Below are 27993 nucleotides of genomic sequence, written 5' to 3'. Positions count from 1 at the left end.
CAGCAGGAAAAACATCAGAGTCATCACACCAAGAAGACACCATACACGGTAAGATTTATTTCAAAACATAAAGTGGGCTCTATGTTAATAAATACTTTTAACCTTGTATGTAGGCAAACTACTGTGCACGTTCTAAGACAGGTCACTAAAGAATCAGGGAAAAGGTAGTCTTTTACCTCTCAGCCACTGAGAAAACAACCTGGGAGTAGGAACAGCCTCAAGGACGCTGTATGTGATTGGGGGAGGGAAAGGCAGGAGCCAACAAAGTCAGGGAGAGGTTTCTACTTTCTTTTCCTCACTAGGTCCGTCGAATTAAAAATCTGAAGTTGGAAAATACACCTTCACGCTCATACCTGGTTTCTTTCTCAAGTCTGGATTCGAATCACTAGTGGACAGGGTCAAAAATTGGAAACAGGTACACAGTTTGAGTGTAGATCAGATCCCTCTGGTTGATAATGGGCTCGTGAGGCCCCTCGGAGGCCAAGCAGGAGCTGGGACAGTTTGGGTTTAAAGCTCAGGCACGCCCACAATATCGTTAACTGGAGAACTGAAGGCACGGCACAGTGTGACGGCCACCTCCACGCATTAAGTCCTTTCAGTGCTGTCTTTGTATAAACCCATCATCCAATCAGCTGGCCTGTGATCCAGCCCCTCCCACCTGCTGGAGCTGGGGGGACACGTCGGCCCAGCCCCCTCACCCATGGAGAGACTCCGTAGGGAAAACCCACCTGACTGCTTTTTTCTGTAAACGCTAGAATGAAACAGAGTCTTGCAGACTTGGGGTTCCCACTCCTAATCAGAATACATGACAGAGCAATGCTCTGGAAAGGGACAAAGACAGCCGCTTGTCAGACCAGCCTCCAGTAGGCATGGAACGTTCCTGACTGGCACCCTTGGCTACTTCTGGTTTCCACCAGTCCCCGTCTCAGAAGACGAAACTTTCCAGGCTGTAGTCACAAGGCTTCAAGCTAGAAGCCACCCCTGAGGGACTGGCTTTCAGGGAGTTTCTGGGTAGGGCAAAGAAGGAAGAAGAGAGTTCTTCTTCACTGAGCTGAAACATGATCTTGTGGCCAAGAGCAAGGAAAGGCAGCCAAAGGGAACCAAAGAGGTTTGTACCTCATGCTCTTAGGATAGATGGGCAAACAGCTTAAAGGGAGGAGTTGTTTCAGGTTCTGAAGACCAAGACTGGGTCACGGAGGGACTCCGGCTGCACTGCCATGGGTATTAGAAGCACAGGGCTTTGGGTTCTGGTGCTAGGGAGGACCTCAGGGCTCTCCTAGTCCATCTCCTTTGTTTTCCAGAGGAGGAACCTGAGACCTGGGCAGAGTAAGCGATGTCCCCAGGCCGCACAGCTTGTCACATCTGCTTGGGCGATGTGGAGAGTGGCCGAGAGCTTTCAGTGAGCAATGTGGTTGGTGCAGGTGAACATCACGTGGCATGTGGTTAGTAACATTCAGGACCCCCAGGGATGACAATGTCCCACCCCTGGGCCCTTTCTCATTGATCTATCCTAGAAGTGGCCGCAGGTCCTGGACCAAGCTTATCCGTGTGGTCCCCTTGGGATGGGGGTGTCGAGCTGCAGATGCGTCCTCACTTCCTGGTCCGGGAGGCCACCTGGATGGCTTTGATCCACTCGGTGCGCTCCTTGGGGGTGGCCGCTTGCAAGAGATAGTGAATTTCATCAGCCGTGATGATCTCAAAGAGGTTCTCTTCTTCATTCTTCTTGCCTGGCGAGACAGAAAGTGAATGACCGTGCACATGGGTACCCAAAAGGCCACCTAGCCCACCCCCCTTCTGCAAGTAATGAAATCCCCATTTTTTTGAGTGTTCTAAGAAAATTAAACGCGTGCCTTTCAAACTTACCATCATTGTGCGATCATATATGTTCATTGCATGATTTTATATATAGTATTTATAGAGACAGGTACAAAGCATGATTGTGTATGTGTGTGTGTGTGTGTGTGTGTGTGTGTTTAAGAAATAAGTAAAACACTCAAGGAGAATCGTTTTCTTTTATAGTTTATAAGCAAACTAAAATTCTCACTTTTGTGTACAAATGCTGTTTAATGAGTATCTTACAACAGTGTGTAGTGAATACCTTTCCTCTGCTCATAATATAAACCAAGGGCTTACCTTTATAGAGTTTTTAAAAAAAAGTGAAACAAGAAACAAACAATCAAAAAAACAGGTACACTACCAGTCCCACCAGTATAACCTGAACTGGTTGTTGTTTGTTTGTTTGTTTGTTTATCGAGGGCTAAGTGAGAGTCTCTGCTGAAAGATCAGAAGGCAGCAAACTGGCCAATATTGTGACAAGACTTAAAACACCCGTCCCAGATCAAAAAACAGCACTCTCCCCACCCTGACACCAAAGATAACTCTTCAGGGAGAAGGGGGTGGGCGGATCAGGGCATAGTAAAACTCTTGGGGTTTGCAGCTGTGGTGTTTCCCTGTCAACCTCTATAACATCACAAACCCCAAATGACAAGGCAAAGCCAGGGTCCGGATGTCTGAACCACCTCCTCCCACTGACACACTCATCCCTGCACCTGAGAAGTCAAGTCTACACTGACATGGTTACTCCATCACTGAATCACAGACTTATGATCAGGACCCAGAGGTCATCTGGTAAGACTCCATCACTCTCAGAGGAGGAACTAAAACCCAGAGGAGTTAAGGAACTCACCCAAGGTCATACCACTAACTAACTAGCATAGCTCTAACTAGAACCCAGGAGTACTTCCCACCCCCTATGCTGCCTAACTGCACAAACGTCCCTTTTGTTGGGGGGGGGGGTCCTGGTCTGGATACATAAAGGCCCTTTGAAGGACTGCCAGGGCTCAGTCACAGGCGTCCACAGGTAACAAGTCTCTCCATCTAAGCTGGCTCTGAGATGATGGACTCAGCATTGCTCAAGGATTCATCCAGAGGTGCCCGCACAACCACTCCAGCTCCCTGGGGCCCAGAGATCCAGGGCAGCAGTTGGGAGACAAGGAGTCTGGGTCTCTCCAAAGTTTTCAGACAGTAAATTCATTCATGCCTGAGTCAGCAAGGGAGGGAGGGAGTGCTGTCGGCTCAGAACGACCAGGTGTGGGGAGGGAGCCTGCGTAGACACACCTCCCTCCCACAAAAAGTCATTCTTACCATCTGGGTTGCTCTCCACGGAGGTCACCACACAGCCTCTCAAGTGAATCGCTCCCAAGGGATCTTCCCCCTGGAGGAGAGAGGAGTCCTTCAGCATGGTTCCAAAGTACAATGAATGGGTATACCTTGTCCTGCTGGTGCAAAGCCACACAGACTCACTCTGGGATAGACCGAGGGCTCTCAAATAGATAAGAGCAGAAGGAGACAAAAGGAAATCCCTTCCGGATCCTCCACCAGCCACTTCCCCTGGGGGACAGGGCAGGCGGGGTGGAAGCTGGATAAGGAGACACAAGTCAGTCTATGCTTCAGATCTGGAGAAAAGGGGCAGGGGAGGTGGTAAGGCTGAATCACCACGTCCCGTGAGAGGAGAGCCGTGTGTTTCCAGAGCCCCTTGGCCCCACGCAACTGACGTCACAGTAAAACATCACGGGAGGGAATCAAAGAGCCTGCCCTGCAAGCAGAGGCTGAGGACCCAGCTCAGACCCACGGGCTTCATTTTACTGGGAAAAGCCCTCTTCTGAATAATCAACAGCCCAAAAGGCTGGACTCAAGCAATGGTCTCATCCAAGTTGGCCTAGAAGAGGAATTACCACTTTTTTGTGTCTTAAACCAAATCCAAGTGTTGGACTGGTTGAGTTCCTCTGAAAATATCCAATTGGAGCAAACAAAAAAATTTATGTTAAAAAAGAATGAAATATTGCCATTTGCAGCAACATGGATGGGCCTAGAGATTATCATACTGAGTGAAGTAAGTCAGAGAAAGATGAATATCATATGATATTGCTTATATGTGGAATCTAAAAAAAAATGATACAAATCTTATCTACAAACCAAAAACAGACCACAGACACAGAAAACAAACTATGGTTACCACGGAGGGAAAAGGCAGGGGAGGGATAAATAAGGAGTTTGAGATTAAAGACACACATTATTGCACATAAAATAGATAAGCAATAAGGACTTATTGTTTAGCACAGAGAATTATATTCAGTTTCTTTTAATAATGTATAATGGAAAAGAATCTGAAAAAATATATATGTATGTTAAAAATTATGTTGAGTTGACCAAATAAATGATTATAGAGTGACATCTTCTTCCCTCCCTGAGGTTCTGTTGGCCTCCAAGCCAAAGATCTCAGATCTCTGAAATAAGAGGGGGTAAGAAAAGGTAGAGGAGGGTGGGAGGAAAAGAAGGGAGTGGGTGAAGAGGGAAGGACTGTCAACAGAGCAGAAAGAGGGCTGGGGAGCCCAGTGAACAGATGCAGCGGAAGCTTCTGGGGGAACAGAGTTATCGCCCACAGCATCTCACCCCAGCAGGGTCGTAGTAGTGTAGGTACGCAGGGTCTTCTCTCAGAACGAACTTCCTCACTTTCCAGTTCTTCCTCCTATGCCCCTGTGTCCAGGATCAACACAGAAAAAGGAATGATGAGTTTTCAGCATCACTCTGTACTCAGAGTACCTACAAATAAGTTTCGTTGAATTGAAAAAAGAAAAAGAATGAAATACTAACTTCAGGAGAAACCAGACCACAGCCCAGGTCTTTGTCAGAGACAGCACTGGAGCCAGTGAACAATTTGAATGTTGTTAAATTACGGATTAAATGATTTCTAAGATCGTCTCACAGCTTGAGCCTGATAGAAGCTAGTCACCTGTACAATTTACTATGTTAGATAATGTGGGGGCTATAAAGAGATTTAAGACATGGCTCTGATCTTCAAAGAGTTTATAAGCTGTGTGGAAATATAAAATAGCAAAAGTCCAAATCAAATCATGTGTGCAGATAATGGGTTTCAAAGGATTTAAATGAAGTGGGTGGGTTTGGGATGTCAAGAAGACCCCCACCTACCCACATGGGACACACAGGATGGGAGAGAAAGAGGTGAGTGGGGAGACAGACCATCGACAAGAAAAAAGCAGCAGTGGGAATATACAAGGACATTCAGATGCTGACGAGTCAGACCAGTCAGGCTAGAAGGCAAGGTTCATGAGGAACAGCAGAGGCAAGGCTGGAAAAGTGGGAAGAGACTTAGGAGAAACAAAACATGGGGGCTGTTGTCACTGATGGCTTTTGAGTTGGAAGCGAAAAGGTTACAAGGACATTTTTACGAAGATTAACATGGGGGACAACCTACAGGATGGACCAGCTGGCTAAGTTAAAGATAAGCCAGGGGGAAAGATAAGAAGATAGAAAGGAGGTTGTTAAGAAATGATTGCAACAATCTCAGCATAAAATTATTCGGGACTAACAATAGAATGCAACAATGGAAATGGGAAGCCACAGTGGTTGTGACAGACATAATGAAAGAGAACAGGACATGGCCCTTCCCCGTAGAATGAAACACGACATTGTCTATACTGTGGGTCTTCAGGCAAGATCTGTGTCTTATGTATCTTTGTTCCTCCGATACCCAGCACTGTGCCCAGCACAAGGGAGCCACCTCACATCTGTTTGTAATTGCTTTGAATTGCCCAGTTATTTTAACTAGCTTATAGCAGTTTTTTAAAAATGTTATGTTAAACCTGATTCTATGATTTCCCACAGTAAATTCAAAAGGCTTAAATAACCCAGAAGCCCCCAAAATTAGATTAGAAAATATGTAATTTCTATCTTGCCAATCTGAAGATTATTTGTTAAGTCTGAAGCAACACTCATTGAGAGACACACATACACAAATTTTCCAAAAGTCTTCATTGTGCTTGTAGAGAAAGCAATGAAATGTTTGTGATTTTAGCAAACTCTCTCCTTCCTAATGCCAGGTCAGAGGAACTTAAAAAGAGCTTTCAAGAATAGATCTAATCAGAAATTGACACACTGTAATTGACTGTACTTCAATTAAAAACAAAATTAATTAATCTTAAAAAAAGAATGGGTGTAAGTTCTCCGTCACTCTTGGTAGGAATGTAACTTGGTGCAACCACTATGGAAAACAATACGGAAGCTCCTTAAAAAACTAAAAATAGATTTACTCTATGATCCAGCAATCCCACTCCTCAGCATATATCCAGAAAAGAAGAAAATTCTAATTCGAAAAGATGCATGCACCCCATGTTCATAGCAGCACTATTTACAATCGTCAAGACATGGTAGCAACCTCAATGTCTATTGACAGACAAATGATACACACACACACACACACACACAATAGAATACTACTCAGCCATAAAAAAGAATAAAATAATGCCATTTGCAGCAACATGGATGGACCTAGAGATTATACCAAGTGAAATAAATCAGACAAAGACAAATGAACTTTTACCAAACAGAAAAAGACTCACAGACAGAGTTACCACATAACCCACAGTTACCAAAGGGGAAGGTGGGTGGGGAGAGATAAATTTAGAGTTTGGGATTAGCAGTAGAAACTACTATATATAAAATGATAAACAACAAGATCCTACTGTATAGCACAGGGAGCTATATTCAATGGTAATAACCTATAGGAAAAAAGAATATGAAAAAGAATATATATATGCGTGTGTACATTGAAGAATCACTGTGTTGTACACCTGAAACTAATAAAACATTGTAGAGTAACTAAACTTCAATAAAAATTTTAAAAATTAAAAAAAAAGAATGGATCTAAGTTATTTGGCAGAGCATTTGGTCAAGGAGCTCATCTCCAAAGAACCTTTTACTTGCCTGAAGGGTAGAACCAGGAACCCTACAGAGTCATATGGGAGAACAGAGAATATTTCTAGCTGCAATATCATATCCAGAATGGCTTCTGTAAAGCATCAACTTCTAAAATTCTTATTATGAGTTTCTGCTCTTTGCCTTAGCTGATGTCGCCCATAGGATGAGGACACTAAGGTTTCTGCCCCACCCCATTTCCTCCTGATCTACTGACACACAAATTGTGTTCTTTTATGCAATCACTAGGTGAATATCAAGTTCTCATGTGTCAATGGAAGAGGAAAGGACTGGTGGATGTGAAATCAGCCGACCCTGGCCAACCGCCATATCACCTTTAAGCCCTCACTGGCATCACAAAGTGATGCACTGAAGAGCTATCTTTCATTGAGTGAGTATTTCCTGAGGCATTTTAAGGAATGCACACATGCTTGGGGTTTTCCAGAATTGTCAAGTCATCTATGCACGACGCCATTTTCTGTAAGGGACTTGAGCATCCACAGATTTCAGTATCCGTGGCAGGTCCTGGAACCAATGCCCTGCAGATACTGAGAAACAACTGTACATATATTCAATTCAATTCACTCGACAAATGTTTACTGCCTATTACAGACCCACCAAGGATGCCGAACTCTGCAGCAGATACAAGAAAAACACACATAACACAGTGTCCCTCCTCATCAGAGAAAGTACACGTGGTAGAGGAACTAGATATTTCATTCAGCATCATAGCAGAATGAATTACAGAAAAAAATAATTATATTGACTATAACCCAATATCATTCATCCTCAAACTTGCTACAGCCCCAAATAGAATTATTTCCTCTGGGATGGGAGGAGTGGGGAGAACTAGTGGAGAGAGCGGGGACTGACCTCCAGTTGGATGCAGCTGCTTCCCACCTGTGAGGCATGGAGCACAGGTGTCCTTTTTTGAGATGAGCTTTCTACACGGGTTAACCCTGGCTGACTCCCAGCAGTAGACACGAGGTGCTTTAGTTTTGTGGTACTTAAAAAGGAGATTTTTGAAAATTTCTTGGGTGATTCTGATATGAACCAGAGTTATAAACCACTGAGATAAGAGATGGGAAACATTAAAGGGGGCTGTCAATTCAAGTCAAAGAGGTTTTTGTTCCCTTTCCCTCCCTGCAAAATCAGGGGGGAGAAAATTGAAAAAGAACAAAATTCCTCAATACACAAAGATTTCCGTTTTCCTCGTGTTAAAAGGAGGCTTATAAACATGACAATTTACAGAGTGGTATTTTGATAACAGGATAAATTAACATTTAAGAAAAAGGTTAACTCTGTGGTTCTTAGCCTTGACCAGACATCAGAATCTCTTCGGGATCCGTAAAATCCAGAGACCGATTTAACTGGCCTGGGATGCAATTTTAACAGACCCTGCTTGGATTAAAATATGCACCAATGGGCTAGGTAAGGCTAAACTGTGCCCGTCAAAGGCCACGCAAGGGAAGGCAAAGGATAAAAAGGAAGTACGCCTGCTTCTAGCCCCCATTATCCTCAACCCACACTCACACCCATTACCTCATCCGACTTTTGACCATCAGCATCTCCATTAGGTCCTTTGCCCAGACGTGACTCCAGTCCAGCCTGGACTTTGTCTACCCCCTTTTCAACCTTCATGTTCAGTTTTCTCAGGGTTCTACCCTAACCTAAGCCTTGTCAGAGCATCAAGCAAAGTCACTAATAGCAGATACCAATCTAGAATTATAGATGGAATCAACAAAATAAGGAAAAGATGCAATGCCCTCCCAAGTTACTTCTGCCTTAACAGCCACCTTTCAGCACCTGTAGTCAAAGAGCTAGGAACATTGGAACGTTCGCCAGAGCCGAAGAGGAAGCACGTGATGGGCAAACTCATCATAGTTGCTTGGCCTTTAATTTAGTCGGTGGGCACCTTGTCATAAGAGTTATTAGAATAGTCTGTGAATTCTTCTAAACCCTTGCAGGATTGTTTCTTAGGACACTGTTCTCTCAAAATACCTGATATTACGGTAAGTTTTCCGCCCTAATGCCCCACCGCCCCGTATCTATAGTTAATCTCAATTAACCCCAAGTCCTCCTTTTTAAATGCAAGTACATGCTCAACCTTGGGTCTTCCCTCTTCACCCTGGAAGTTCAGAGTCGTATGACAAGTCAAATCTCTCAGTCCCATGGGACCTTTAGACAATGCACAGAAATCTCCTAACAGCAACCAGACTCTCTCTGTTGTATACTGAGCAGTGCCTTTATGACCGCGCACAGCACAGCCACGAAGCAAGACCTTGGCCTTAGAAAGCAGCTTTGGCTTCTATGACAACATATGCAAGCAGCAGCTGTTTCACCCTGAAAATCCCCGTGTTCCCCTGTTACTTCTTCCTCTGCAAGGAGCTGGCCCCAGCTTCCTCACTCAGCCCCAGCCCTTGTGTTGTCTTGTCTCTTGGCATCCTGTGCGTTGGTGCCTGGTAACTTACAGAGCTCTTCAGCTCACCCCAGCCCCTGCCTGCCAGACCAACAGTGGCTGGTACCCGTGGATACCTAGTGATGACTCCCCCCCAGGACTGAATCCATGCCCTCTGGCTGGATTTGACCTTTGTCGGCTGCTGCTCTTGCATAGTTGGCCTGAATTTGGTCTCACCATGACCTTCCCACAGTCTGGAGTGGTACTTCCTGGCTGTCAGCGGTTTATGGTGTTCCTCTTTTGGATGTGGCTTGTTTCCTGGTTACTTTGTGAAGTAGGGCTAGGCTGGTGGAAACACTTTTACTATGAAACATCTCCATCTTTTGGATGGCATCTCTTCACCAGTTGATATCCTCCAGCTCGTGAAAAGGTCAGCATTTTCACTGAAACATGTATTTTCCCATGAATTGATAAAAGAGGTGTTTCCCTGTATCGAGAGGTGCTCCCCGCCTTGCCTGCCTCTGTTCTCCTGACCTGATGCCGTGGTGATCACCTCCTTAGCTATGTGTCTCGTTTTCACTCAGTGAGTTTCATTTTCTGGTTGACTATTGGACAAACAAAATACCGTCTGGTAATTTAGAAACAAAAGGGACCTGGGAAGGGAGAAAGGCTAGAAGGAAACAATGGTGTCACTCACCTGTTTGAGTAAACATCCCTGCTTGATAATGACTCCTCTGAATTCTTCTTTTAGAATCACATCATCATCACTGGAATTCTCTTCACAGAAGAACCCACTGTCTGGCTATTGGGAAACCAAACAGCAAGTTTACTTTCCCAGTCTTAGACACATGGCTCTTTAAACAAGCTGCACCTCTCCCTCCCCTCCAGGCACTGGGGCAGGTGCCTTCTCCTTCCCTCTGTGGTTCATACCCCAACCACAATTTGACAGTTGTCTTTGGGTAGTTCGCTTCCCCTCCCCTCTTTTCTTATTTCTAGAGGCTTGTTTCTTGCTGTTAGAGGCTCTCTTGTCTCCATTCCAGCACAATCTTGTCAATATCCTTTCAGTTTCTTGGTCTCCGAGCCTTACTTAAAGTCCAGCTCAGCACTTATCTTCCTTCAAAGCCTTCCTTCTCTTGGGACCTCATGGCCACAACTGTGAGAGCAGAAGCTGGCTAGCTTGTACGACACTGCACCGCCCAGTCTCTGGGACGACCTCGGCCCCTCAGCTCCTTCACTCTGACACGACCAAGATCATGTGCCTGGCCGCCTCTTCTGAGGGCAGGAGGGGACTGGGACTTGCTCAACTCGAAGAGAGCAATGAACTGCACAGAGGAAGAGGAGTCGCTGTGCTGGGTGTTTTTAGAATCCCACATTTAAATAGTCATAAATAACCAGATCAAAATTCTGAAAAAAAGAAATTCTGACAGGGGAACTTCCCCCAAAGTGAAGTGAAACTCTCTTAGGGACATTCACTTCAGTTTTGTAAGTAGCTTCCTTACTTTTGTGCTCTGACCTCAAATAGAATCAAAACTGCCAAAAATTCCCCTAGAGATCCACTGTGGCCGGATTTCTCATGTTAACCCAAGATTAGGTGCATATTCTATAAAATCGCGTTTCCCAGTCTGCGGTAAGCGTGCCACCAGCGGGACGCAAGAGGGCTGGAGGAGGGAGCGCAGAGGGACACGTTTTGTATGGAGTCACGTGCTTTAATGTCTATGTGGAAACACACAGCTAGTACATTGTGATTTTGCACACCTCCCTCCAGAAAGGAAGCTCTCAGAGGGCCTTCATTTTTGCCTGTTATTTTTTTTTCCACTACTGTATCCCCTTTGTCTTGGTGAGTGCCTGCCATGCACTAGGGCCTAATACATTTTTATAAATGAATTATTGCTTAGAATAAGAATAGATATGGCATCTTTTAAGTAAATAAAGAAAACCGTTCAAGTAAATAATATTTTCCTCTGAATGGACTCAATGGATGTGACAGGCATTGTAGAAGGGGACAACTGTCAGGTCAGGGACATGGAACAACTCTGTAGGGCTAAGCTCTATTTTTTTTTTTTTTTTTTTTTTGCAATGCAGATATGAACTGAAATCAACCTAGAACCTGCCCGAGGCAGCCCCCATCCCAGGAGGAGTGGACGGGTGGCTCCCTCACTTACAAAGTAGTAGAAGGCGTCGGGGTTGTCGAGGAAAGGGTTCTCAGCAATTCCGTCCACAGCGTTCTTGGAGAGGTCCCCAGCGGGCTGCAGGTACCCTTCGTTGAGCAGGGAGGAGGCGATCATGAGGCCTTCCTGGCGATTCCGAACAGACTTGTTGGAAAGTAGCCAGTCAATGACACAGTTACCTGGAAAGGACCGTCAGAGGGAAGGTTAACTCTCTGAACCAAAGGACAAGTCACTGACAGTCACCCTTGGAGACAGCTTCACAGCACCCAAGTATCTGATTTGTCTCATCTTCCCTGCTATTCCAAGAAGGAAAAATGGAATCAGTGAGATAGATACCTGGAAAGAAAAGGAACCATGTGGAAGAAAGAAAGAAAGGAAGAAAGGAAGGAAGGAAGAAAGGAAGGAAGAAAGGAAGGAAGGAAGGAAGGAAGGAAGGAAGGAAGGAAGGAAGGAAGGAAGAAAGAAAGAAAGAAAGAAAGAAAGAAAGAAAGAAAGAAAGAAAGAAAGAGAAAGAAAGAAAGAAAGACAAAGGAAGGAAAGAAGAAAGAGCGAGAGAAAGAAAGGGAGAGAGAGAGAGAAAGAAAGAAACAAAGAAACAAACAAACAAACAAACAAACAAACCATCTACATGCTCCTTAAGGAGTAAGGCATGCATAAAGAAATAGTTGTTAGCAGTACCATAAAAAATAACAAAATAATGCCATTTGCAGCAACATGGATGGACCTGAAGAATGTCATTCTAAGTGAAGAAAGCCAAAAAGAGAAACAAAAATGCCACAAGATATAGATTATATGTGGAATCTTAAAAAAAAAAAAAAAAGACAAACAAACTTATTTACAAAACAGAAATAGACTGACAGATATAGTAAACAAACTCATGGTTACCGGGGAGGGGAAACGGGCTGGGAAGGGATAAATTGGGAGTTTGAGATTTGCAGATACTGACTACCATATATAAAATAGATAAATAACAAGTTCATACTATATAGCACAGGGAACTATATTCAATATCTTGTAGTAACTTATGGTGAAAAAGAATATGAAAACGAGTATGTGTATGTTCCTATATGACTGAAGCACTGTGCTGTACACCAGAAATTGGCACAACACTGTAAACTGACTATACTTCAATAAAAATATATTTAAAAAAGAAATCGTTTTTACTAGCCCCCTCATTTATCCCATTAACTATTGAGCATCTGCTAAGTGCTAAGTACTGCCATGGGTGTGAGGGGGCTCCCCCCGCCCCGAGAAGCTAAAAGTAGATCTGGGGGATAAGTTAAGTGTTGTTCACGGGTGTTTTGTTGTGGGTCAGTGCAGTGGGGCTGCTGGGTCAAATCTGCAGGAAGGGGTGGAGGGGGTGGGCAGGGGGAAGGGTACTATGCATAACTCATCAGGAAAAGATTCACAGAGGAAGTGACACTGAGTAGATGTTTGCCGAGCACCTACTCAGGCCGGGGCTGACAGGAACCAGCAGGAGCTGAGGCAACAGCAGCATGAAGAGTTACACGCAGGAATGAAGTCATCCCGCTGGGAGGTGGAGGGAGGAGTTGGTGGAGAGAAGGCAAAAGAAGGCCAGAGAGAGAGGAAGACACAGGGTGAGGGGGGAGAGCTTTGATGGCACATTGAGAAATTTGGCAGTGGGGAGCCATTGCAAGTTTTTAAGCAGAAAACAACATGCTCGTACGTGTTTATGTCCTAAGTTAAAAATGGGTGACATCCCTTGCACTAAATGTCACATCTTTGCAGGGGCTAGCAGGAGCCTTGAGAAGTCATTCAATCAGAGAGGAGTGCAAGGAGAATAAAAGGACATTGACCCATCAACTGGATTGTTAGCAGGCTACAATGAAGCTTTGTATTACAAATATTCTGCACAAATGTAGCCAACCAGGGAGACAACATAACAGGTCCCAGGTCTTCAAAGCAAGAGCAGTAGGGTAAGCCATCCTTGAAACAAGGATGAAAGGGGCTGACGAGTGCACCTTCCATGAATTTCATATATGAAAGGCTTTGCCCACTGTCCTTTCTCTAGAAGGATAAACTAATTATACTGCAGTTCAGCTTTAAATCCTTGTGGTGGCCCTGTAAAGGACGTAGGGCAGGAATTACATGTCTCTGTCAAGAATGAGAAAATCAAGACTCAGAGGGTTTGTGATCTTTGGCCTGAGTTACACCTGCAATGGACCGTCACTTAAGTGTTCTAACCCTACATTCCATATTTGTTCAGCTGGGCGTGCTGGCAGCTTGAAAGACAAGTTCAGTCTAGTTTCCCTGTCACCCGACACTCAAGGTCCTCCTTCACATGCCTGAGTCCCAGTCTCTGCCACAAATTTGTCTCTCTGCTGAGATGGCCTGACTCCTACACCAAGGCTCAACTCCACCTGAATTTCTAGAGCCCACTCTGACCTTCAATGGAAAGGACTTAAGAAGTTCAAGTCCAACACTCAGGACTCAGTAACAGGTTTCACGGGAAGTAAGACTCGCCTGGACCTTGTGCCCAGATCGACAGCAGAGCCTCCCCCTTGTTTCCTTTTCCAGAGGCTCTGTCTTGGTGGCCTCAGTCCTGCTAGAGTTTGGGCCCTGTGTGCTCTTGTTGGTTTCCGTTGCACGGTCCACAGCGTGGTATCCTGATCCCAAATCTCAGCCCTGAGTTCTCCGATGTTAATGGGCTGCTACCTTGGCTGAGGGTGAATTCCCCTGGGATACCACCTGCTCTGTCCAGGTCACACCCTGTATCCCGCCACCTTCCTGAGCTCGACTTCTACCATTTTGGTGAATTACCTGTTGATTGGGCATCCCTTCGGGTTCTGTGTCTGTTGCATCTTCTCAGAGTATTCCTCCCTTGACCTCTCCTATCACCATAGGTCAGCCATGTCTGACGTCTGACAACCTGGTCCCGAACTGTATGTCCCATTTTCACCCCTACTGAACTTTCAACCCTACCAGGCTGGTCATTTTCTTTCCATAATGAATATTGTAGAAATCCCAGCCCCATAACTTTGTCCTCACCATCCTCTGCTCAGCCTCCTGATCAGAATTCCTTCCCACAAATACTAAGTGAAATTCTACCCATCTTTCAAGGTAAAATTTAGGCACCACCTTTACGCATCTCGACTGCCCCTGAGTTCTCTCTCTTTCCTGACCTCACAGAATTGATCGTCTGTGCAGACATATGACTTCTTAATCATAATAACCATACTGAGAACTTGCACCACATAGTACGTAGCTTGTGCCAGGCACTGTTCTAAGCACATTACAGTTACAGCAAGCTTTAAAGTAGGTGCACTATGATTGTCCCCATTTGATAGACAAGGAGAGTGAAGCACAGAAAGCCTAAGTTATTGGCCTGTGGTTTTACAGCTAGTAAGTTGCAGAGATGGGATTTGAACCAAGGCAGTCTGGCTCCAAAGAACATGTCTGTAATCCCTACATCACCTACCTAAACTCACAGCACATCATGCCTGACCCTGTGCAGCCTCAGACATCCCTAACATTGTCACTTAGACCTTACAGTGTGTATCTTGATGCCTGCGTATCATCTTATTCAACCCTGTGTCTATTTCAATGTACCGTCATTTATTGGGGCGGGAGGGGGAATGACTCTTTGACTGATACAGCTGGAACTTCAGAAATTTTATCTTGAACAACCAAGTTTTTTTTTTTTTCCCTACCTTTCTTTCTCTTTCCATGCTAAGGAAGTTCAATTATCATGTTCACCTGTCTGTGTTCCATGACCCCACCCTCCGACCACACTCCACGTCCCCCACCCACCCCTGAGGCCAAGCAAGAACCCCACACTGCCTGCCCCAGCCACCCCCGTTCACGCCGCAGGGCCGTTTACCTGTGAAGCAGTGATTAAAAATCTTCTTGTCTTTCTCCAGGTTCAATTCTTTCACCCCTTTCTCGGTGTCTTTCATGGACAAATACAAGGCACTGCACAGACAAAAACAGATGGATAAGCAGGAACATTCCAGAACGACCAGTCCGCTCCGGGTGTGAGCACAAGGTTTCCCCTCCCCAGGTGACCCCTGAGCCTAATCTCTCCACTAGATCATAAGTAGTTAAAGGGTAGAGTTCATACCTGCACACATCTGTGGCCTGCACAGCATTCAGCAAAATGTACTAGGAAGCTACTTAATGTCTCAAATTCATTCAACTCTGTTGATTTAACGCCTAGTGCCTGAGATGGGGAGTTGTCCCAGTTAGGCGCCAAGCATTAAAGGTTCTCCAGCCGATTTTCTATACATATTCTTGATCTTTAAGGTCCCTCAGTCCTCATGTGCCAGTTCCTTAAGTGTCCTTCAAGAGGACACTTCAAGCAACAAAACAGAATGTGGTTACTTGACCACCCCACCCAGAGTAGGTGCCTCCTCTTGGGTCTTTACCAAAAAGCATCCTTGATGAGAGAAAGTGCTCATTCTCGCCAAGCTCGATGCACAAACTTCATCAAACTCCTGTGACCTGCCCAGTCCTGTGTTAAGCTTGTAGAGGGCTTTCTTCAGTCCCCTTCTAGGGACTCCCCGCCTCCCACATTATGTAAACAGAGTTCTGGTTGGACACTTTAAGTAGCCAACATGGAATTCCTCCTGGCATGGCTCCTGTTTCAGGGTATGTTCCCCATAAAAGCAAAAACTAGCAAAAAGTAAAGAGACTCCTAGGGAAAGGGGCTCATGTGATAACAACTTTGAGGCAACAACTTATCACCTGCAATTCCAGGCCAGTTATCATCAGAGGCCATTAAACTAGGTCAGGGCACAAATGGCTTCTGCCCAGGATGGGTGTTCACCCTTGCTGAATACATGAACTTGAACTTGAAACCTTCCCTACCTGGACACATAGCTCCTGCCTTTTCCTACCTATAGATCCTGAAGCTGTCTTTTAAGATGAACTTATTATGGCTACTTCATAAATGGAATGATGCATTTTCTCTTACTGTCTCTGTTTCTGTCTCTCTCTCCCTCTCTCACCTCTCTCTGTCTCTCTCTCCGCCCCCCCTCCCCTTTATCTCTGCCAAGATTATTCAGAATGAGGGTATTTAATCTCCATTAGCCTCCAATCCTCAGCTGCTGGGACTTGGAGAAGACACGATCTCTCCTCCATACTCAGATAAACATCTTAGTACATCAAGCAACAGCACTAAGGATGGGGAAGGGTGGATACAGCCTTCCGAGGTGACTAAGTCAAGGTTTAGAGTGGGATATGTTGTGACATTTCCTCAAGCGGATGGGAGGAGAGGGGGTGAAGGGAAGCAAACACAGAAATTCACCCTAAGTCAATGGTTTCTGGCAGTCGAATGGACCTCCTGGTGGATCTCCTAGCAAACTTCTGGCCTCCTTCAATGCATTTAATGGCCTTCTTGATGTCCCGAACCCAGGCATCTCTCTCCTCCAGGAAGGCTGCCTGGAAGAAGTGGTCCTGCTGTTTGGTCGTAGTGATCTTAAACACAAACTGAAATCAAAAGACATCCCATTAGGACTGACTCCTTTCAAGGCGCCGAGCTGCCTTAGGAAGCACGGCAGTTGAGTCAACCACATTCTGGACATGCTCGGCCAAGAGAGACCCAAATGGCCAGGGTGGAGGTAAGTGGTGGGGAGAGGGACCGGCCCAGGGAGCATCACTCTTGTGTAGGCTCTGCATGGGCTCAAGGTGTTCGTTGGGACATCAACTCACCATCCTTTTGCCAAAGTCCTGGCAAGGGCTCGTCAGAGTGCTTCCTTTCAGGGGAATCATTCCTTTGGGGCTGTTGTCACTTTTCTTCTTATAGAATTCAATTCCATCTTCTAACAACACAACCCACATGGCTTTCCAGGTGTTGAACACGCTCCCCTGTCATGAAAATGAAAAGAGCTGAGTAACAATGTTTTCTAAAGCTCTTCTATGGATGGCACAGGACTTGGTGAATAGCCGAGCTTTGGCCAGCGTGGACGCAGGTGACCCATATTTGTGTGACCAGGCTGCTAGAAGAGAAGCCTTCAAGGGATGAAGGGAATGACATTCTGTTGGAACTTAAAACAAATAGATTTAGGATGCAATGTATACACACCTCATGGGCCGTTACCAAGGGAACTCTCCTTGTGCATTTCAGGCTGACATTCTGTAGCTTATTTTCTGTCCCCAACCCTACCCATTGCCTTCAGTTCAAATAGGTTCTCCCTCAAGTGCCAACTCAGACTGAATAGTAGCTAATGCCTGAAGTTGGACTTTCTGGAAAAGGGCCACCATCAGTAGCTAGTGTCCACCATCAATAATGTCCACCATCAATAATGTCCACCATGGGTGTGGAGGCCACACATGGCTAGCTGCAGTTACTTCCATCCTTTGCTCTAATCAGATTTTATCTGAATACAAATGTCAGGAAGAAACTGAGAATACAGCCTTGTGTACAGGCATGACTAAGAGGTATGAAAAACACTTGCAGAATGCTGGAGTGATGTCATCGTGTCAACGTGGCCTTTAGGAAAATCCTTACTTAATTAATTTTCAGTTTGGGTTAATGCCAACTCCTCCTTTAGCAACAGATAACCATTCTGACCACATCAAGGAAGGAGTAGACAAGTCTCTTTCTTGTCTATACTTTGAGAGGGCTTTGGAAGAGGAAGAGAATAGGGTTCTTTCCTTCTCCTCTTTGAACCCACGATGTCACACTGTCATGACTACTACAAAATAGAATTATCATCCAGTTCCCAGAAGATCCTGAAGCTTATCTGAAAATACAAAGAGCCTCTATATAAAGGTCCAGTTGCCCAAAAGGAAGACTATTTACACAAAGAAGATAAATACTCGTGGGACTGTCATTTTGCTTGTCCAAGCGTTTCCTTTCTCTTAGCTACTAAAAAAAAATTTTTTTTTTAAATTAAAACGCACTATCTCTTTTCTATACAAATGGAATAACTATCCATGCCAACAGTGGGTTATTTCCATTTTTAGAAAAATGGGCAAGGTCAGACATTATGCCAACACATGAAATAATTTCAATCAAATGTCTATCTGAGAGAAATTCAGAAAATAAAGAGCTCCTGCAAATCAATAAGAAAAAATACAATCTGTTCTTTAAAACAGCGAAAGACTGGAAGAGGCATTTCATTAAAGAGGATATCCAAAAAGGCTCTGAAAAGGTGTTCAACATCATTATTCATTGGGGAAATGCAGATTAAAACCACAATGAAATACCTTTCCCCACTCACTAGAGAATCTAAAAACTTAAAAGATTGAGGAAAGCAAGACTTGGCAAGGATGGTAACTGGAACTTCCATACGTGACTGTCAGGAATGCAAACGGGTACATCCAATTTGGAAAACAGTAGAGAATGTTCTAATTCTTAGAAGATATATCTTGATGAATTTAGGCATGAGGGGTGAACCTTATTCTCAGATATCTCAGCATAAAAATATGTACATATATTTATTTTAAAATACTCTGCCTCAAACTCCAAAAAAAAAAAAGAAAGAAAAATATAGAGATAGGGAGAGATAAGGCAAATGTATCCATGTGTTAACAGTTGATAAATACAGGGAAAATGTATATAAGTAGTCTTACTATTTTTTTCCATTTTCTGTGGGTTTGAAATTTTTCAAAATAATTGAGAAAAATTAATAAATACATGAACAACACATGAAACTACTACATATTAAAATTTGGGATGCGCTTTTAGGGTAATATGTAGGTAAGTCTAATAAAAATTTAAATACTGGAAAGTAATAAAAGATATATTCGCAGATATATTTAGGTGTAAAAAGTTGGACTAAATGACTGTTAAAATGCCTTTCAAATTTAAAATTCTATATTCCACCTCAGACCTATCAAAGATTTATAACTGCCATAGTCACTCAGGGATTTTGACCTTGGAATTGGGATAAATTGGAAGAGGTTAGCCAGCAGTGCCCTCCTTCTGAGGACAATTAAAATAAACCTTCTACGGAGCCAACAGTTCAAAGTGAGTCTGTGCTTTCCTAATTCAAATGTAGCCTCAGGGTCTGGCTCAGTCGGAGAAGGATGTGTCATTTGGGATTCAGGGCCATTATGCACATTGAGGAGGCTGATTCTCAGTACAAGAGAAATTGAGTAGCTCATAAAGGGGAACTTTCTTGGCAGTGGTTAGTTAGGTTTTGGTGATGGAATGATGGGTCATCTCTCTCCTCTCAACCATCACTGCACCCGCTAGCTTCCCACTAGAGTAACCCGACAGCATCTCCCCTCTGCTGCCCCTATATCTACCCATCTCCATCCTTAACCCTCTTGATGTTCACCCGAGAGCAACCCGGAAGTGCGATCACCGAGTGCCCGTGCTAGAAAGGCATTGACAGGCAACCACCAACACCCTCATCATACCAGTAAGAAAGCTGGGGACCAGTTAAGTGACTGAGGCTAGTACACCAGGCCAGGTGATGTGGAACTGGGATTAAAATCCAGGTCTTCCCAATTGTGTGTTCTTTCCACTTCCCCTTAGATGCCATCTTCCTTTTGATTCTCATGTAACTGTGAGTAATTCTGGAATCTAAATCAATTTTTAGGCCACTTAGCTGCATGTCTATCTATCTACATAGCTATAATTATGTATTTTATATATATATATATATAACCTCATATATGTATGTGTGTGTATAATATAATCATAAAACATATCTAAGTCATAAATCACATCATAATATGATTATATATAATAGATACATTTTATATTATACATATATACATACATATGCAAAAGGTTTTATATATATATATATATAGCATATGTCTTCTTTCTTTCATTATAAGTCAAAACCTATACAATTACAGTCAGAAGGGGCAGGTTTTAGATGTTGAGTCAGATTTAAAGTTTCCAAATGAGTCACTGTACATACTCATGGAAAGGGTATAGTTTAGTGCGTGAACATTGCCTGACACCAAAAGAAGAAATCTTAAATGACAAGCTGTTTGACCATATTAAAAAACTGAATTTCTGTACAGTAAAAAACAAAAAACAACAAAATAAACCTGAACAACTGAAAAGCAAATGAAAATGTGTGGATATTCACAATATATTATCGTATAATTAAAGGTTAATATTCTTAATATACTTTTCAAACTCTTGAGAATCACAAGTTTAAAAATATATTTATAGATTAAATATATTTGTAAGAAATATACAAACCCTCTCAAATTTTTTTAGGTGGGCAAACAATAGAAAGAGGCAATTCTCAAAAGAAGAAATAGCTGGGTTTAACAAACAGAACAATAGTCATCTTCAACAGCATTCAAAGAAATGCAAATTAAATAAGGTAAGGTCATACTCTTTCATAAGTTTTATAAAAAAGATTTATAAAATATTTAGGCGAAGATTTGGGGAAATGGGTATGGGAGGGGGAGAAAACAAGAAGCTCTATGAGTCAGCAGTTTGAAGTGGGCTGTCAAAAAACTAACGTCACTCATGGGCTATATAAATAGGAACATGGACTCTAAATGGAAGAAAGTAATGCTCTGACTCTAAACGGAGCATAACCAGTGGGTGACCATGGGCCCTGGAGCTGGATGGCCCAAACCCCAGCTCTACCACATTCCAGCAATGTGACCTTGAGGAAGGTTTTAAACCTCATTTTCTATACCTGGCAAATGGGAATAATGCTACTATCTATTTCTTAGGATTACTGGGAGATTAAATAAAATAATCCATGTAAAAGCTGCTTAGGGCAGTATCTAGAACCTAGGAAGCCCTCAATAAATACTTCCTCTTCCCTGTCATTCTGTGCACCTAAAGAATGTTCTAGAATCTTGATGCTGCAGATAAAGTGGAGCCTGTTCAACAGAGAGTGACAGGATGGCATCTCTGGTGGGGAATTATTGAAGGAACTGGTAAGTTTTAGCCCAAAAAGGGACAGGCAGAGCAGATGACTGCTGTCTTCAGAGGTGTGAAACATTGCCATGGCTTGTTTTGAAGTCCCAGGAGGTGAAAGTTTCAGGGAAAAAAAAAACTCAAACAATTTGCTGCATCATTTCAGGAAGAAAGTTGAATTAGTGAGTTTCTCTGATCCCAGAGGTCTCCAAGCATGCTGGGGAATGGGTCAGCGAAAGAAATGCAGGCCACATTGGAGAAGTTCGATTCAATACTTATCAGAATACCTAACATTCCTTTCACCCCTCAGATTCTGCATATCAGTTACAAACACCCACTGTCCATATTATTCCTTTAGTCTCCTAATTCCAGGCGCCCCTGTCCTCATATGAAACCTTGGGCCTCATCTGCAAGCAAAAAAACCAAAACAAAATAAAACCTAAAAACCCTCAAGGACATTTAGCATGAATAGCTAAAAATGACCCCATTAGAATTTTTTTTTTAAGTTACTATGATACGAAGCTCTGATTCTTTGGTTTCTCTGAGCCTCTTTTGGGCCAGTCTCTTTCTTTGAGATATGTTCATACAACAAATAATGATAGATCAGCTCCAACATGCAGACCCTGGCCTGGGGGAGGGGGTAGGAAAATGAACAAGAAGCCATCTCTGCTGTCAAAAGGTTCACAAGCCACCAGGGGAGAGTGCCCTTGACCAGCGACTCCAGACCAGTGTGATAAACACACAAACTGGGACAAGCCTTCCTTTGTGTGTGCAGCTTCGCAGAAAGAAGCCATGACTCATCTCTGAGGGAGGGGCAGCTAGGTTGTGGGGTGCCGAACCCCCCCCAGGATCCTCCCACCAAGTGAAGACACCTTCCTTCACTTCTCTTTTGCCCCAAACTTCCCTTTTCACACGTTCCCAGCTAGAATTCTAAGGAACGCACATATGGTTAGAACTACATATAAAAGCAAAGCAGAACCGTGAGTTATGATCATCCATCCTCCCACACTCGTGGGACGTGTTATTTTAAGTTGGTGCTGCATGAAATGAGATCCTTATTTCTGCTGCATTGTAAATTGCATCATCCACGTTTCCCACGTGATCCATGACGCCACCTGTGTAACAGCCTCAAGAAATGGCCATCGGGGGCCTGTTTAAATACTTGGAAGACGAGGAAATGAATCTGTTCACTATAAACTCTTCTGGTTTGGACAATTCCTCAATAAAAACATATTAGGTAAGCAATGGAGAAATGGCACAGAGTGCTTACCAGCATGATGTCTGGAGTTTTAGGGATTTGGGTTCAAATCTCAACTTTGCCTCTTCGGGCCTGTGTGGCCTTAGGCAAGTTCCTTAGTTTTTCCAAACCTTAGTCTTTTCATTTGTAAAATAAAACTAATACAGTTCCCATAGTCATAAAGACTAAATGAGATAATACACTTAGAGGGCCTATCTCTATGCCCAGCTTGCAGTCGGTGCTCAAAATACGGTACCCACACACACAGACAGAATGACACAGTTTTGCAGGCGATGCTGTGAAGTCATCCTGGTGTTCGGTTCTCCTGGGTACCACCCATCACAACAACAGTGCTTTGGAAAAGACAGTCCCCTCAATGAGAGCCCATGAAGGCCACGTGCAATGTGATTAGGCACGGCTCTTTGTGAAAATGGGGCCACGCTGGCGGGTTCCAGTCCAGCTCTGCCACTTAATAGCTGTGTGACCTCAGGCAAGGCCCTTTGCGTCTCTGTACCTCACTTCATTATCTGTAAAGTGAGGATAATTGTTGTACCCACTTTCTAGGGTTGTCATGAGTTTTTAAATGCACTGACGCATTAAATGCTCAGATTTGCCCCTGCTGCGGGGCAAGAACCACGTACATTGATGGTGAATCAGTGATGACAGTGAACAGTGGGTGTAAATCGAGGCGCATTATTATTTCATTGTGTCCAGAAGACAGGTGCCATGTGGCAGAATTGCTGGGCCGGGACCCCTGAGTCCTGCTCTCTGTTTCCCCCCAGGCTTTCCATCTTCTGCATCAGCTTTTTGCAGCCTTTTTATTTGTTGGCCAAGCCCCCTGTCCTTCGCTTTCTCACCACCCCAATCCCTGTGCTTTCTCCCAGCCTCACCGGCCACCGAGATCCCTAATACACTCCTTGGAGCAGCCCTGCCACTCAACGTGCTTGCTGGATTGGTTGTGGCAGAAATGCCGGTTGGCCCCGTAAACCTCTCGGAATGAGGCTGGTTTGGGATGTGACTTGGTAGAGTCTAGGTGACTGCTTGCATGGAACCTGCCCCTCTCTCTGTTTTTAAGCTCTGAGTATCAACATATCCAAATCAGTAGTATGTTTTCAAGAACCTCCAATGTATGTTTATGTTGACTGGCTGGAAGTAATCCCCTTATCAGAGAGAAAGGAAAGTTGACAAGGTCACAACCCTCAGCCTTGCCCACAGTGCAGTTTGTCCAGGCCCCACTCTGGCTCTGCAAACTTCATCCAACCGCCCTTCTGCTGGCTTGCGGAGCTCACCTTTCAGAATGACTGGGTTTGAATCCCAGGTCATCCCGTTACAGCTGTTGAACTGTGGGCAAGTCACATATTCTCTCTGAGCCTCAGTTTTCCCATCTGTAAGATGGGAATAAAGATACCATGGCACAGGGTGGTTAAGATTGAACGAAGTGAAGTTAATACAATGGCTAACTGCTACATGTTAAGCTCTATGTACTTTTTTTTTTTTTTTTTTGTCAAAATGGCAAGACTTTGAGGCAAGGAAATCTGGATCTTGTTTAAAATGAAAAAGCTACAAAATGACCAAATCATGTATTTTCCCCTCCTGCTCTTAACCATCATCTTTATTTAAAGATCTTAGGCAGGAGGCAAAGAAGGAAACCTGAACTGTGAACTGTGGATGGTTATCTTGCACAGAAGAAAAGCAGAAACATTTTATAGTCCGTGCCATTGACCGCTGACCCCAAGATTTCTGACTTGACAAAACGCTTGCACCAGTGTATTCTAATGTATTTTTCCACCTCAAATAGCTTTATCTTCAATAAAAAGAATATTTCATAAAACAAAAATAAGGAGAAAGATATTCTTTATTACCCTCGAGGTATCTTAAACTGCATAAGAAGAAAAGGTGACCGGGAGGCAGATTTATATATCATTGTCCATTATGGTTTAGCATCAATTCCCACAGTCCAGGCATCTCACAGCCTCGTTAGAAAGATCTCCAAGCTCCTTCTTCACTATTAGCTTGGCAAACAACCCAGGAAGCAGGACATATGCCCATCAGCATCTAGAAGGGGACTCCCAACCTACTGACGTGTACAGCACCCCTGATACCAATAATCATTGTCACTTATGTGGCACCTACTGTGTGCTAGGGTCCTGACATATACTTTTTAACCTGGAAGAAGCTGAAATAAGTGCGACATCTAAATAAGTTAAAAACTTTAACATCTTACTGGGAAATTCTAGCTTCAGGTGTAGTTCTGGAGCTGACAGAGGAAATATTTCTCTTTTTTTTTTTTTTTTTTTTTTTTTGGACAGAGGAAATATTTCTACAGCAAACATTTCTTTAAAATAACAAATTAGTGGACCTTAATATATGATAGCAACCAGTGTTCAAAAAGTCCCAGAGAGAAATGCAGAAACTATGAAAGATGTAAATTGTAGACATGCAAATTATGGGAAATGTAAATTGTGGAAAAATCAGTATGAAATTTCGATATGTTTTTCCCTAGGTGCATTTTCTAAACTGACATTCACAGGACATAAGCTGAGAGAATTACTCTCACTAATTAAAAACTATTTCTTAATTTAAGTCCATACACTTGACAACCCTAACTCTTCCATCCTCGTGTTCTAGTGGGCAGACTCACTTACTAGAGATTTAGACTTCAATTTCTTTGTAATTTATAGAGTTTAAAATATGAGTATACAAACTTAGCAACAACAATTTGCATTATAAGATGCTTAAGTTGTTTGGGGATTTTTTTTTTTTTGAGGGAAAAAAAAACCTTTGCAACCTTTGCAGAAAATATTTCCATCCACCTACTCTTCTCAGGATACTAGCCTAAGCGATCAGGGAAGAAATGTCAAAATTTATTATTATTGGTTTTCAAAGAGAGTATGAATGTCTATTGCAAAGAATCTGCATACATCTCTGTGTATACATGTGTCTTTTCCAAAGAATATTTCAAAATATAGCCAGTTAGAGAGAACACCAGCTGAGGGCTCACTTATTCTCCGGCATCTGCCTGTAACTCTCACAGCCATAGACACATTACAAACCCTGACCTAGACTGAATTTACTTTAAGGAAATCCCAGTGTACCAACAGGACTCAGTGCCAGGAGTTGAGGAGTCCGTTTCTCGTTCCAACTCTGTCACAGCCTTGTGACCTCGAGCAGTCCCCCAGCTTCTGGGTCTCAGCTAACTCTACTGGAAATGAGGGAATGAGGTCAGACGGTCCATGGTCCCTTCCAGATGTAAATCAACACAGACTCAAGCAGCCATACGTGCTGTTTCACCCCTTCATATGTAGGACATTCAGGCTAAAATGTTAAACCATGAATGGCCTGAAACAGAGCCCCATGACACTCTTAGTTAATTAAAAAGCTGAACCTCTACAGGAACGGACTGAATTTAGCTCAGTTCTGACACCCTGAGCTCATCACGTGGGTCAGTGTGAGGGTACGTGTTCACATAGGTGTTGTCCACAGGATGCCAACAAGCGGCATGTGAACCTACCCTGGTGTGAGTCTCACAGCGACACCACATTCACTGGGCGTCAGGAGAAAAACCAGCAGTGCTACCAAAATTCAATTTCCTGATGCCACGCCAGTGAGACTCAGCGATTACGAGTAAACGCATGTCTGTTTTCTAATCTTCAACAGGGTACCTCCACCTGCCATCTCAACGGCACACAGTACAAATTGACTACGAACTGTGAATGAAGAGATTTCAGTCCAATAAAGAAAAGATAAAGAAGATACAATTACTGTATCACTATGTTAGCTCATCTTTTATCATTTTCTTCTTCCTCCTCTCCATAAAATAAAAAGAGGCGGAGGGGAATTTAAATCGCGAATGAATGGTCTCGCGGAGTAACCGCTCTAGCAGACCAGTCTGAGTCTTGGAGCATAACATACCTGCGTGACTCTTACAAAGGATGCTCTAAGTCATGGGGGACGTTGCCTAGGACCTCACCTTCCAGACCCTGCCGCCTGGAATTCTCAGCCGCACAAAATCAAGCTGTACTGGCACCTGAGCTGGATTAGTTCACCTTTAAGAACCAAAAAGCAGTGGAACACGTGCTGGCTTCTCCCAGCCAACCTCACACTCTACGTGCTGCGATGCGCTCCTGTTTCAGCCCAACAGGTTCAGCGGGCAGTGAGCGCCAAGCTGGACCCCAATCGTCCCCAACCCTCCCTCCAGGGACGCCCCTGTAGGTGGCACCTCGCTTACCTTCTTCACAAGGTAGCCCTCCCTGATCCGCTTCGGCTCCATGTCGGATGGACAAACAGACGGCCGGGTCCCGTCTCAGACACGTCGTCCCAGAAGCTCGCCCTCCTCTGAGAGCTGGGGCCGATGTCGGTGGCTTTTCTAGAGCCACAGCCCTTTCACAATTTCCCGTAGGCTGTTGATCGCGTGATCACACCCTCTTCCCCTCACCCGGGTGGAAGATCAGAAAAAGGAACTGCAGAGCAAAACAACCCACTCTTTGCTAATGTTGGAAACATTAAAAGTACAACCGGGTTGAATATTTATCCAAGGTAAATTTTTATGGCCATTAAAAAAAAAATCATTCTCCTGAAGAGAAGAAAAAATGAAAAATAAAAACAAAAAATAAAACGCAATCTTGTAAATCAACTATAATTTAAAAAATTAAAAAATAAAAAATATATGATAAAAGGAAGAGGAAACGTTACTGGTGGAAATTGCCCTGGCTGAGGAATTAGTCCTGAGATCCCAGAAACACTTAATGAAAAGGCCAAGAAATTCAGAACCGTCTGGTTAGCATAACAAAGGCAAAAGCTAGTAAGTGAACACCTGCTTCTATCTCAGGTATTCTGCTTGGTGTTTCTCAGCCGACCTCATTTAACATAGTTCTTACAAGAAGCCCCCAGGGGAAGGTACACTGTTGTCTGTATCTTAGACATAAGGAATCTCATGGTCAGAGAAGAAAGCAGTTGTCTTAAGGTGAAATTGCAGGTAAGAGATAGAACAGAAGCGCAGGGAGGGTCCCCACCAGGGTGGCACTGCCTCCCATCGCGCCTGAGATCCATGTCACACAGAACGCTAACCCCACAGCAGGCCTGTGAAAAGAAGTCCACACTCAAACATGTTCGACAAACTGTATGCTACAGCCCCAATTTGGTGGCCCCCCCTCTCAGATTAACAAATTAAAGACCCTCCCAAGATACTACAGCTGAGAATCCTATTGTAATGGTGTTTAATCCTGTGCTTTCTAAATTTATTTGACCACAGAATTCTTTTTTGAGCAGTTTCTATGAACATTCTTGTTATGAGTTGAATTGTGTTTCCTCCCCCACCCCCTACAAGAGTCCTAACCCTCTGTACCTTAGAATGTGACTTCATTTGGCAATAGTGTTATTGCAGATGTAATCAGTTAAGATGAGGTTACACTGAAGTAGGTGGGTCCTTAAATATCCAATATGACTAGTGTCCTTAGAAGAAGAGGAGGGAAGGGTATGATCATACCGTGGAATATTATACACCAGTGAAAAGCATGGTCCCTTGTAAAATATGTCTGAATCTCCATATACAGCTGAGGGAAAGAAGCAAGATACACAGAAACAAAAATATGCAGTATCACTCACTTAT

The 27993-nt window shown here is 43.7% G+C and overlaps 1 protein-coding gene across 1 annotated transcript; it reads right to left on the bottom strand.

The window, feature by feature from the left end:
• Positions 1–35: 35 nt before the first annotated feature.
• Positions 36–26768, bottom strand: PLEK (pleckstrin). The gene is made up of 9 exons (XM_010963765.3): positions 26614–26768; positions 17011–17166; positions 16607–16788; positions 15182–15273; positions 11335–11519; positions 9870–9974; positions 4453–4536; positions 3145–3214; positions 36–1727 (listed from the first exon to the last, which is right to left on the bottom strand). Exons 1-9 carry the CDS (start codon positions 26653–26655, stop codon positions 1591–1593), a joined length of 1053 nt encoding a protein of 350 aa, XP_010962067.1. The 5' UTR covers positions 26656–26768; the 3' UTR covers positions 36–1590.
• Positions 26769–27993: the final 1225 nt, after the last annotated feature.

This window comes from Camelus bactrianus, chromosome 15, assembly GCF_048773025.1.
Source record: "Camelus bactrianus isolate YW-2024 breed Bactrian camel chromosome 15, ASM4877302v1, whole genome shotgun sequence".
In the NCBI taxonomy this organism is placed as follows: domain Eukaryota; kingdom Metazoa; phylum Chordata; class Mammalia; order Artiodactyla; family Camelidae; genus Camelus; species Camelus bactrianus.
Note: the sequence above shows the minus strand (reverse complement) of the source record. Positions and strands in the feature narration are given on the sequence as shown.